General features: G+C 42.9%; 1 protein-coding gene across 1 annotated transcript; it reads right to left on the bottom strand.

Annotated features, from left to right (window-relative positions):
• Positions 1-6,451: 6,451 nt before the first annotated feature.
• Positions 6,452-7,450, bottom strand: LOC138452898 (trace amine-associated receptor 1-like). The gene has a single exon (XM_069605244.1). It carries the CDS (start codon positions 7,448-7,450, stop codon positions 6,452-6,454), a length of 999 nt encoding a protein of 332 aa, XP_069461345.1.
• Positions 7,451-13,911: the final 6,461 nt, after the last annotated feature.

The raw sequence follows: 13,911 nt of genomic DNA, 5'->3' as shown, positions 1-13,911 counted from the left end.
TTTTAAGGGATATTTGTGCATAAAAGCAGTGGTCGAAGTGTGCGAAAAGAAGTAGTGGAACCATGTTCCCTGCTGGCCTGCACCCACTCCCCACAAACTCCATCACCACATCCCCTCCCACACATCATACGCACCCCAAACACTTGCACCTGCTGTTCAAGGGAATGTTCAGTGCAGTGCACTGAAAGTGCAAGTTTCAATTTCTTCCTACACTTTTATTTTAAAACCTAACCATTCCGGAACGGTTTCTTTTTAAAATAAAAGTATAGGAGCTGTAAAAGGTAATTTAAAAAAGTAGAGGAGCACCGCTCCCGACCGCTGCCGCTCACTTCGACCACTGCGTAAAAGTGATCGGTTGTGCCAGGGGGCACCCCGGTAAGTGATGCAAGTACTCACCTACCCTTGGCACAGTCCAAACCAAACTTTGCCAGTTTAGTCAGGGTCGCTAGTAGGTTTGAGTCCTGCAGTTCTGCGGTGCTCCGGCTCTCAGGTATGAAGAAAGATCTGGTGCAGCAGGCTTCAGGGCACAAGAGAGCAGAACAGCAAGGCACCTACAGCGACCGTCACCAACAGGTAGTGACGCAGAAATCACAGCTGCGGGCCGGGTTATGCACTCTGCTAATTCGGGTCCTAGAGAAGCTAGGCCTGTGAAATTTGGCGGGAGAGGGCATGGGACCACAAGCAAGCAATCTCCCAAGTTCCAGGTTTCAACTCGAGACTGCTGCGGTTCTTCGGGATACCATGAGGAAGAGCTGGACAGTTCACTGGATGGCCCAGGAACATGTCTGAAGGGGGCTTGTTCAGTGGGTAAGCAGGGGGGGCTTGTTCGGTGGGTAAGCAGGGGGCACCACGAGTAGTTGTTGCCACTACTACATAGGGTCAAAGCCCCTTGGCAGGCCCTCTTGATCGATGAAGAAAACAGGGGTCCGACAGGAGAGCCGAGGGCGAAGGGTGCCAAAACCTTCTAGTGCGTCTCCAGTGATTTCACAAATCTGTTTCTTCATGCAGGATACTTGGCTCCTTCTATAGTTCGGGGAGAACTCAGGTGATCGACCAGAGCCCCTTCCCTTATCTCTTTTTTTTTATTGTGCATTAACCATATTTGGTTTTTACACAACTTCAAATAAAACAACATCTACATATTACTATCAATTACCATCTTTACACAAACATAATGTACTCATTAAAACAAACTAGACTAGCTCCCAACCCAACCAAGCCACAGTATTTACCATCCAAACTAATCAGGGCATATTGTAGAGGTCATAGAACGAAAATACCAGAACAAGAAAAAGAAAACAGGAAAAACAAAGGGAAAGTCAATCTTATGTAATACCATTACATTTTTGAAGAACTTGTCTCACCTTTATCGTGAGCGCTGTCTCATGGCCAGCAATCAATCTGTCCCAAAACATATCTGCCAAAATACCATCCTCTCTATCCACAAATATTTGTAGACGGGTTGCTCTTGTATCCCAAGTACCATCGCACTCCATCAGTAAATGTCTTAAAGTCTGCTTCCGAGTGTCTTTACAAATAGCACACAATTTTTGAGCATCCTACCTCTTCCCCCATTTAGTGAGAACCTCTCCAGTATGCACTAGGTTTAAACAAACCCTTAGGAAATGTTGTCTTGCCCTCCAGTCTGGGAATGTCTTAAGATATTTTGGAACAAACCCCAGTTTCTTATCATACAGTGAGAGCGAGTTTGCCAAAGATTGGCTACGCATTCCTTCATTGGTTTTTATCCAATCCATTCTTTCTAGTGCTTTTTTAGTTTTCAAGGGTTAGCAACCTTATCCAAGATTAGCTTTGTGCCAAAATCGAGGACTTCCAATCGAAAATTGCTCTCATGCAGGCATCCCAGTCGTGGACCAATCACGGTCCATGGTGGTCTCAGTAATTCAGGCACTCCAGACATCCTTGCACCAGTAGTGTGGATTGGGACCAGACAGTCCCAACCCGCTTCCTGGGCACACACATGTGATGGGCAGAAGCCTGCGAAAGAGATCGGTTTTCGCGGGAGGCTGCATGCCCAAATAAGGATAACTCGGGTTACTAGACCTGGGTGAAGGCAAGGGACAAAATGGCCATGGGACAGAACAAAAGACTTTGGGGCTGATTCATGGAATCATTTGCGCCGAAAGACAGGGATTTGGGCGCCATTCTGCCCGCAAATCGCCATTTGTTAAACTGGGATTTGCGGGCAGAATGGCGCACAAATCACTGTTTTTCAGCGCAAATAATTCCATGAATCAGCCCCTTTGTGGCTCGGCCATTTTTCAGACCTGGTCACAGTCTTGAACCAACTGCGGTAAATGTGATGTGATTAAGGAAAAAGAAGTAAAACACTTATAAAAAGTAACTGCTGCCACCAGTTCGTCCCAGGAACACTCGTCCAATCACCCAAAAAATCCTTTGAGGGTGTCTAGAGCTATAAAACTGGAAGGTACATTGTGCACTGTTAAACAGTTACCAAGAAATGGCAACATAGTCAAAGACTAAGGGAAACATAGTTTCCCAGTACTGACAGTCTGAAGTAAAGGGAGCAGCTATTAAATTAAGAAAGATATAGAGAATAAAAGCTTCAGAGACACTTATCATTCCTTTAACGAGAAACCTGTAGTGAATTGTAGTGACAGACTGAGAACATTGAAATTGTGCTTTTGGCAATACAGTGACATAGAACTACGGAAAACCTATAAATGTTAAGCTAAATCCTGGAAAACATAGTGACAAAGAACTACGTAAAGTCTGTGAATCTTAAACCCTGCAACCTGTGAAACGTGGTAACATCGCAAAATCTGGGAAGCTGAAACTGTACAATAAGTATTGACAATCAGAACACATACAAGCGTAAGGTTGGTGCTTGAGGGCCCGGTGAGCAACATGTATATCTAATAATTAAACTGGGTTGCTGTCTTCTATCCAGAACTTCTGGTCATGCAATAAGACTTTCTTGGACGGAAACCAAGCCCAATGTTTCAATTAAAGTTCCATGTGAAAATCCTAAAACATCTGCTTTGTTTTTGTCATCCTACCCAATGAAAGGATAAGTTCAGAGATGTTACATTTATGGACTGGAATGATGTCTGTTTCTGCAAAGGTTGAATGTGTTTCACAAAGCAGAGAATGTGAAAAAACACCACATCATTTGAGTAGTTTCACATGGAACTTCTGTTGAAAATTCGTATTGGTTTCCTGACAAAGATTGTCATTTTGCATAAACATGAGTGCTGCAAGAGAGCTGAGACGACAATCTGAAGCTGAAGCTGCACACCCGTGGACACATAATGAACAAAACTATGTAAAGGTAGTGGATTTGGAATGGTAGATCCTGGGAAACGTATTGACCAACAACTTTATTAAAGCTGGAAGTATGAAACTGTGCATTCTGGGAAACATAGTGCCAAAGAACTGCATAAAATGTGTGAATCAAAACTGCAAACTCAGGGAAATGTAGTGACAAAGAACCACCAAAAGACTTTGATGACAAAGCTATGCCTTCTGCGATACTTAGTGGCAAGTTAGTACATGAAGATCAAGTTTCAAAGATGCTATATCCTGAGATGGGCAGAACAAAATGTGATGACAGCAACACCAGCAGTCAGCTGGCACAAGCCTAACCATCATAACCATATCTATTTACATGAAACATTTCAACTATTAATCTTGTTTTAAAGGTCTGATTAATAGAATATGACACAATGGTGTCAGCATTGAGATACACTGGAATTGGCAGAGTTCTAACCAATACGTAAATGTGAATATCATTACTCTGAAGATCACTTAAACCTGTCAGAACTATATCTAGAACCAGAGGGTCCTATCTGCTTCCATGTAAACTCACAGAATAAATTACCTTACTGTATATTGTCATCCGGGTGTGTGATTCCAAAAGAGTATTGTTGGCATTATATTAACGTATTACTGTATTTAGGAATTTCTGTTGAACTACTGAATGTGTTTTTCAGCTGCATATAAATTAAAATCTAGATGCCTTAATTAGAATAATGCAATGATAGAATGTCAATCTTATTTGTCATTATTGAATGTTCACTAATCTTTTCACAATTGCAAGAATTTCTTTAAACAATCATTTGTTAACTATGAGCAGAAGTGGCAAAAGACTGATACAGCCAAGAGCCAGATATGTGGGCCCTCAACAAGATCATTTTACAAGAGAAGCTGCACACATCCATGGTCATACGTAGGTAAGGCAGAGGGATGGTTTGCAAGATGTTCTGTCTTGTGGGACAAGCCACATTATGGACTTTTAGTTGATATGTTTCCTCCTCCAAAGTCACAATATTCAAACACCTCTGCTCCTCTTTGTTAGTTGTCTAGTGTAATGTATGAGGTTCTTCAGTTCTGTATCATGGACGTAATTAAGGAGGCACTTATAGCGAATTTCTATCACAATTACTGAGTCACACCTTCTCCCTCTCAAACATATGAAAGTGCAATTAGGTGATTCTTTCTGCCATCTCCAACAAGATGTACCACTTATCAATTCTTTGTTTGATTGTATTGCAAGTGGTTCAGTGGGATTGCCACAGTCCCTATTAAGTTTTGCTAATGGAGCATTTCCACAATGTGTGGCCCAACACTTTTCGTTGTTTACTGCATGCTCAGTGTTTGTGATAAACTGTTAACTTGATATCCTTCCAAAATCACTCCATCCTAATCAGTGGGAAAAATGTCACATTCTGGCAGGGGAATGTCACATGGTGAATGTGTCTTCCATCTCTTGTAGAGTTGTGAAGAGCAATGATGAACACAGCAAGGTGTTATTTCCCCTTAAAGAAGTCCTTCATCACAAAGGGTCTATGCATGAAGGAGTTTCCTACTCTTGTAAAGAATATATTGGCGCCTCAATATGGCTAACTTTGCTCAATATAATGTTCCAAAAACAGAATTTGTGTGATTTCTCACTCTCCTAGATCTTGTCTAGGACCAAATCCAAGTCTGCTCATGGTTGTAAATGTTACGCTCACCTGGTATCCACTGGGACGCCACTCAGCTGTGGGGACTCTGGTATCCTTCTCAGCCGCTCCCAGGTATAATCAGCGGAGAGGTTCTGCCTGGAAAACAGGTGGGCAATGTTCAAGACTGGGCAACTGGGTAAGAGCCTCCCAACACCCCGTATGCCCGCAGCCCCTCCCCGGACCTTTCCTCACCTTGTTATGGGTTTTGGTGTGCTCTCTGTCCTGCCTTCTTGGCAGGGACGCGTTGTCCTTTGTGGGCGAGTGCGATCTAGTTACTTCACTGATGCAGGCCCTTTAGAGTCTTTCAGGTAGGTCTTATTACTGTTATACTGTATGCCTTTCTTGGATTTAAATAATGTCTTTTCTCTCTCCTTAGGTGCGCGGAAGTTCGCTGTGGAACGTTGGCTAAATTGGGACTCGCCGGCAGGTGATGGTGGTTCGAGAGCGCCCTGATGCGGTAAGTAGGCGCTATGCGCAGTGCTATGATGCCTTGCCTTTGCTAACCTGTTGTCTTTTGTTCCCGTAGGTTGCGGTGCTCACCCGGAGCAAGAAGTCCCAAGGCGATGATGGTCGAAGGGCGACTCGTGAGGTAAGCTGCCGGCACAATTGTAAAAGGTCTAACGTCCTTTTTCTCTTCTTTTTGCAGATCCGACAGTCCGGGAGGCTCAGTGTTCTTTGGATGCTGGTTGCAGGAGCCGAGGGCAGCTTGTGGTGGAATCACAAGTAAGCTGCTGCTATTAACGATGTCCTTTTGTTTTTCAGATGCTGTTCTTCCGAGGTTCGCAGATGCAGCTGAACACGATGAGCGTCACGTTGCAGGATTGCAATGTAACGCAAAGCGTGTTATCCAAGGCGGGTGTGGTTTAAATAGCATCGAGAAAGTAGTCCAGGTAAAATAGTCCCTAGGCCACCACACCCAAAACACTATACCGCATAGCTTGGTTCCAAGGAGCCAAGCTATGTGGATGCCTCCATGTTGACTGGCACTGAAATAAAGTAGTCCCCAAGCACAAGTCTTCATTAAGTATGAGCTTGGCGCCAAAGGCGCCATGACTGGTCCCAAGAGGGCCTAGGCAAAGGATGCCTAAGCTTGTTGGGGGCCCGAGCCGAGACCCCTCCTGCCCCATGGACCTGCCGGGGGGGTTTTAGGAAGTGGATTGTGACAGCAAATCCCTCAGTTGCAAATCTGTTTGATAACATATGTGATCCTAGGAGTAATGAGTGCCGGAATAGTATCAACACTTGGTAGTCATATTTCCAATCCAAGAGCAGTACTAGTGATACAATAGGATATTTCATATTTATTGCCCTGTCTTCTCGATTTCTTGACAATGCAGAAAGGGGGCAGAAAACAATATATTGAATGTTTGTAAAAACAGTAATGCCAATGATAGATGTTCAGTTCATAATTTAATGTAGCTGAAATGTTATTACAAAAATAATTAGTGAAAGTCTTGTTTAGGTTATCCATCTTTGTACAGTCTAAACATTGATGAGTTGGCTTGCAATATTTTTCCTGAAACTATTACCCTTAATGCATTTCGAAACCAGCTGTAGAAATAGGCATATATTAGAGGGTTTAAAGCAGAGTTTAAATAACCAAACCACACTAAAGCATCTATGATATCTGGTGGGATGGTATAGTTCAGCACCGGATCAACTATGTTACAAAGGAAAAATGGAAACCAACAAATAAGAAAAACACACATTACTATTCCTAAAGTTTTTGCAGCTTTATGCTCTCTTTTCTGTAGTTTTCGGTTTGAATTGTTTTCACCCGTCTGACTGCATTTTATGGACTCAGCCTGCCTTTTCGCTACAGTATATATTTTCCAGTAGATTCCTACCATAATAAATCCAGGGATGTAGAAGGATATTAAAGAGGAACCAAAAGCAGAAGCCCTGTTAAGAAAGACTGTGCACCCACCAACACAGTATATGTGCTCATAGTAGAAATACTCTATTCCATGAATGTTCAGTTCTAGAAAGATCATTCCAAAGGCAAGTGATGCCGACGTCCCCCAAGTTGTAAGTGTTAACCACAGTACAATCTGATTATTCATCTTGACATTGTACTTTAAGGGGTGGCAGATAGCATAAAAGCGGTCAATGGAGATGCAGAAGATATGCAATATGGAAGCTGTGCTCAGCATGACGTCGGTGCTGCTGTGGATTTTACAGAACATCTCCCCAAAGTACCAGCAAGTCTCCACAGATCTTACCATGCTACATGGCATGACAAAGGCACCCAGCAGCAGGTCCACATTGGCCAGGCAGAGAACCAGGTAATTTGTTGGACTATGTAGTTGCTTGAAGTGAACTATCGAGACAATGATGAGAAGGTTGCCACATATTGTGAACAAAATGGTTATTGTCATAAAAAAATACATAAGTACTTTTGCATTGTGCGACCTCATGTGCTTCAGACACGAGCTATTAATAGATTCATAACAAAATTCCATCTCGTTTGTACTTCTGTTCATGAAGAAAGTGAATCCAGATTAAATTGTGCTGGGCCTTGGTTGGCATGCTGTGGAAATAAACAAGAAGATATCATTGCATTTATATACATATTTGGACAATCTCGACTTTATAGCCTAAGCATGTGCTTATCTGAAAAATGGTTCTCTTTTCTCCTTTATTGTATGTACCGTAATTGTTATTTCAATAATAATGGCAATATAGTGGACAATATATAGGACCCCTTCAAGGAATCCATGGGGGGGGATAATACGCTTTTTTGCAGAAAAGGAGGAGCATCGTGATAAGTGTGATAAGTGCTCCTGTAAGCTACTTTCACAAAATAACTCGACTGAACCCCAATTCCAAAAGATGGTTGAATTCCTACTCTATGCAATACTTTCGACCTCAAGTTCAAATTCCATAATAGATGCTGATTCAATTTAAGAATGATTAAAACCATAGCTTTTATTTTCCATGAAATATAATAAAAACATAGGTAGTACATACTAAGTATGTAAGCATTACTGTGCTCCACATCAAAGTTAAACACTATGACTGTGCAGATATTAATTGATCTTTACAAAGACTGCAAACTAGTGCAGAATTTTCCAATACTACATGATTTCTTTTGATAAATGTTGAAGACCAGCAACAAAGCAACTTGCCTCCAACCTCTTAACAAGTGTATATGCAACAGTAGGATCGCGAAGGCTGTCAACCAACTAAAAGCAGCTTTTCACCCGCATGTACTCACCTTTCACAGGTTTTGCAGATCATGCTAATTCCACCAATACACATCATTTAGATATCAGGGTGCGCCTTACTACACACATTAACAATTCTGGCAAAGACATTTCTTAACCAAAAATCAATTGGCCTGCCTCTATAATTTACTTGATTACAAGTTCTTTGTCAAAATTATAGCAAGCACTCTAAACTCGCTTCTGCCTACTTTAATCAATCAGTCTACTAATTAATCAATCTAGTCCCATTAGAGGTAGGTTGGCATTCTACTGGCTTGCTAATATTGTTGACTTAGTGTTAGGTGTGATCAAATCTTTACATTGTATAAAGGTTGTGTTGGTTGTAAAAAGTTGCCTTGATTAGCATTTTGTAAATGTAACATCTTTTAATCAAAGTCATTTAAATGTTCTGCATGCTGACTACATGTGTATCAGGTTGCCCAGGCAGCCTAGAATGTTAGTTGGGGTTTCCGTGGTTATGGCATCCCTGATCAAAGTTCCATCTTAGAGTATAAAATATCTAGCTCAAGGAACCAGAGTCAGTTGCCAGGATTGTCATTGCAGGAGGCTGGGGGGGCACTTGACAGTATGCCTAAATAATATACTTCAACTGTTTACCTGGCTGAGGGTCTTCCCGAACATAACACTTAGCGTATTACAGTGAGAAGCTATAACTAAATATGGCAGTCAAAGCTGAAAAGTCTTTGATAGATCTGAGTGGGCTTTACTCTTTCTGACTTTTGTATGTCATAGACTTGGCAGAGTTCTTTTTTCCATGGTCAAAATACTCTACCATGCTCCCAAGGAATGTCTACGAATAAACAGAACACAATTTTCATTGTTTTGCTTTGCAAAGAGGTACTGACCATTGCAGTCCCCTCTTCCTCTTTTATTCAATTTAATCCTTGAACTCTGCCTTGAAATGATCGATTATAAGGAGAACATTAAGTGATCAGACTAGGCAATTATAGCTTTATACTCTCCCACTGTGCCGATGATGTTCTCTTTTTTCTGTAACAACCTTTGAAATCAATACTTGGATCGTTATTCTTAACACAAAACTACTCAAAACTATCATACATTCGAGGAAAATGTAGTTACTTCCTCTGTTAAAAATATGTAGTAAAGGTTAAAAAACAGGCAGCATGAATGTTGGGCTCAAACAAAACTCAAATTACATTGGACCTCATTCTAGGTGTGCCGGTCCGGAAACAACGGTGCCGGTAAACTTACTGGCACCGTTGTTTCCGGACCGGCACACCACATTTCTGCGTGCGAGTGCTGTCCCGCCCACCAGGTCAGACCTGCCGAGCGGGATGGCACCCGTTCACAGAGTTTTCACAGGAGCACCAGCACTGCTGGCAACGGTGCCAGTGTACCAGTGTCCCCATTCTGATAGAGTCCTATGGGACTGTATGGGAATGGGGACTAACGATATAACCGGTTCCTGACTTCCCGGCCGCCGGACTTGGAACAGCCCGGTGGCACCGGGAAGTCAGGCGCCAGTAATTATTTACGGGTCCGGCGCCAACCCGCCGGTAGCACCAGCAGGGTTTCCACCGGACCCGTAATGAGGCCCATTGAATACTTAGGAATGGCTTTAACTGATGAGTTGTTCGTTACTATGAATCTGAGCTAGAAATGATTGATAGAACATGTAAAAAACACAATTGAATACTAGTCCTCACTGGGATAGGCCAGATATAGAAAACGTCATTTTAGTGAATTAAACAGTTGAAGTTAAGCCTTATAAAATACATATAGCCCTTTTAACGTATTGTATACTCTCTGCTGCTACTCACTGCTTACATTTATGAAACATCTGCCTCAAATCCATTTTTATCTTTACATTTTTCTTTTGATTTAATTAAATCATTCTGAAATGGCTGTTCATGGTTTTAAACACATTTTTTTGAGCAGCTGGTAAGTTAGCCAAATTCTTTCTCCCAAAATGCATTTTGGTCTACTTCTGTCACAGGAATTCCCTTTTACATCTCAGAATATCCCTGATGAAATTATAAACCCTGAAAATCATAAGAGGGGTTTACATCCAAACCTCTCCAAACATCTTGAGGACGTCTGAGTCAACCTAATGTTAACTGAACTCCACCTCTACCGTGCAGTTATAGCAAGCAAGAGCTCCTTTTTAAACCGTACCCTTTTCATTTACTAACCCCCCAGAAACCACACATCTGTAAAAGCCTAAAGAGCTGGGCTGGCAACTCTGTGTTTTTAAAGGAAATGTTTTTTTACAGGACAAATCCTAACTTAGTTGTAACAAATTTGGAAACAACTTGAATATCAGAAAACTGATAAACAGAACCATTCTCAAAACTTACTAAAGTAAAATGAAATCCAACATAAAATCACTTAAGTTCAACCCAAACAGGAAAGTCCCTTAAGCCTACAGTATATTACAAAGTACCAGTAAAAGTTGTTGAATTGAAATTATGATACCTGAGGATGTTAGAATAAGAGCAATCTCTCATCATCACAATGTCATCTTTGGACTTGTCCCACATATGTTAAGGAGCAGTTCAGGCCGTTGGATCGGCCAGGAATAGTCAAGGGATGTTTTACTTCTTCACTGATAACTCTGGGCTACACAAAAAATGTAAAATGCCAGTCTCACTTCTGGTCCACTCTCGTGGGTGCATGAAAATGGTCCCGATACTCACAAACATGCATTTTTAATACTCCTCTGAATCAATATTGGACACAAACAACACAGCAGCGTCTGAAATCGTATGTCTTTGTTGTGTCATTCTATGTTACGTGGCATTTGTAAATCATGTAAGTGCATTTGGAATGGCCTGGAACGGTTGGAACAGTCCTAGTTTCAGTGACCATGAGGACTGTAGTCTTAATTGTGACTACATAGATAAACAGTACATTAAATGACAGTGGGCCTCATTATGAGTATGACGGTTCCATAACAACGTGCCGGTAAACTACTGGCACCGTTGTTACCAGACCAGCATACTCCAAGTTGTGCGAGCGGGTGCCTTTCCGCCCGCCAGGTCTAACCTGGCGGGCGGAATGGCACCCGCTCGCAGACCTTGACGTATGCACCGGCACGGTTCTTAACGATGCTGGTGCATCCATCCTCCCCATTCCCATTGAGTCCAATAGGATGACTCCTGCGGCAGCCGTGGCATTTTTACCGGCACGTTAACCGCCAGGGTCATAATGAGGCCCAATAATAGTTAACATTTTGAGAGTGTCACAAGTCTCTCCCCTTCTCACCTGTTTTTCCTGTTTGCTTGTGAGCTTCTTTGATGATTTCTTTTGTACGCTGCAGGATTTGTATAAACCCGTGTGCAGGTCCTTGGGTTCCAGCGTGAGGATAGTAATCCAACTCCAGGAGACGTTCAGATGTTCAGATGTCCAGGACGGGAAGCCAGGAAGGAACAATGTCCGGGCTCGGAGGTACGGAACGCCGTGACCCGAGTGTTTGGCAAAAATCCAGGAATCGGTTCAAGGTAAGTTCGTGGAACGGGAAGGAAAGGAGGAAGATTCAAGGAATCGGGAGACAAGATTCGGAAGAAAGCCCAGAGGGAACTCCGGTAACACATGTCCAACTACAGCGAGCGGTAGCGTTGAGACGCGCAGAGCCACAGGGGCGTGTCTGTTTAGTAGAACGTTGAGCGTGGTGCGTAAAGACTGGCAAGCTGCGTTCTGTATTAAGCGGCCATGTTGGGAGGATCAGAGCACTCAGTCCTCTATGGGTCAGGGACCACGAAGTCCAGAATGGACGCAGGCGACGGTTCATGATAGTATGCCTCCTCTGAAGCCCAGCTCCTCCGGGTTTGCCTGGATGGATGAGATGGTATCTTCGTATCAGCCGGGGGGCATTCATGTTTGACATGGGTTCCCAGGTGCGATCACTGGGAGGATATCCTTTCCATTCGACCAAATACTGTAGTTAACCACGTCGGTACCAAGAGTCACAAATTCTGGTTACCTCGAATTCGAGTTGGTCATTGACAATCACTGGGGTAGATCTTGGAGCAATTCGAGAGGGCTGAACATATGGTTTTAAAAGAGAAGTGTGGAAGACTGGATGAATCCTTTTCCATGACTCTGGTAGTCGAAGTCGAAAGGCCACTGGATTGACAATTTCTTTTATAGAAAAGGGTCCGTAATACCTGGGAACCAATTTGTTTGGTCGTAGGTGACGAGGAAGGAGTTTCTAGGATAACCAGACCTTATCGCCTATTGAATAGGAAGGCCCAGGCCTTCTTTTGGAGTCAGCATAATGTTTAACGTCTCTTCGGGCCTTTTCTAGGTGTTCCTTTGCTTCTTTGTGCACATTGATTAGTGTTTCAATCCAGGAATCAACCGCAGGAACTGGGGTAGGATGTGGAAGAATGGACGGTAGGACTGAAGGATGAAATCCTTGAGTACAGAAGAAGGGACTGGTCTTGATAGCAGAGTGATCCGAATTGTTGTATGCGAATTCGGCCAGAGGTATTAAAAGTGACCAATCATCCTGGACTTTGGTGGCGAAGCAACAAAGATATTGTTCCAGGGTTTGGTTTACTCGTTTGGTAGCTCCAGTGGTCTGAGGATGATAACCCAAAGACAATGCATGTTGGATTCCCAGTATACGACATAGTTCTTTCCAGAACTGGGATATGTACTGGGGTCCTTGGTCAGAAATGATTTTGGAAGGTAGGCCATGAAGCCGGAATATGTGTTCTAGGAAAATCCCAGAGAGTGCAGATAAGGATGGTAATTTGTATAGAGGCGTAAAAATTAGCCATATGTGTGAACAAATCAATGGTAACCATTATAGTTGTGTAGCCCCTGGAAGACGGTAGTTCCACGATAAAATCCGTGGCAATGATTTCCCAGGGTCTTGTTGGTAGTGCTGGTTGAAGCAGAAGACCTGCTGGTCTCTTATTGTCATGTTTCTTCTGATTGCAGACTGCACAAGTCTGGACATGGTTCTTGATATCATCCTTCATCCTTGGCCACCAAAACTGTCTCTGTATTAGATGGAGGGTTTTGGTTATGCCACGGTGTCCTGAATGGAAAGTATCATGACATAGACTTGTGATCTTTTGTCTCAGTCCATGAGTAGGGATGACCAAACGATTATCCTTGAATAGATATCCGTCTTTAGTTTTGAGATTCCATCGGTTGTTTCTCCTAAACTCCTTCCAAGTTTTGTAGGACTGAGTTTGGATTCGGATATCTTCCAGGAGAGTAATTGCTTGAGCAATGAATATTGTGTTGGGAAACATCTTAGGGAAGGTTCGATCCTCAAGGGTTTCGTAATCAGGACGTCTGGATAAGGCATCTGCTATAATGTTATGTGTTCCAGGGAAATGATGGATTTGAAATTGGTATTGGGCAAAAAAGAAGGCCCAACGGGCTTGGCGACTGTTTCTACATTCTAGGGATTGTAGGACTTGAAGATTCCAATGGTCTGTGCGGGCTTGTACCAGGTGTTTGGCTCCCAGAAGGAGATGACGCCAATCAGTGAAGGCTTGACGAATGGCTAACAATTCCTTCTCCAGGAAGGAATAATGAGTTTCACTGGGAGTCAAGGTATGGGAGAGATAGGCGATGGGGTGTTCTAACTTGTCGGCAAGTTCCTGTTTCAGGGCTGCCCCAATGGCGTGGTTGGAGGCATGAGTTTCAACAAGGAAAAGTTGATCAATGTTGGGTTGAGCCAAGATGGGAGCTTGTGTGAATGCCGACTTCACCTG

Source organism: Ambystoma mexicanum, chromosome 4p (assembly GCF_040938575.1).
Source record: "Ambystoma mexicanum isolate Mex_15411 chromosome 4p, UKY_AmexF1_1, whole genome shotgun sequence".
NCBI lineage: Eukaryota > Metazoa > Chordata > Amphibia > Caudata > Ambystomatidae > Ambystoma > Ambystoma mexicanum.
This window is presented reverse-complemented; position numbering and strand designations above follow the sequence as displayed.

Excerpts from the sequence above, each read along its gene's own strand:
- LOC138452898 (XM_069605244.1), bottom strand. The coding sequence starts at position 7,450 with ATGGAATTTTGTTATGAATCTATTAATAGCTCGTGTCTGAAGCACATG.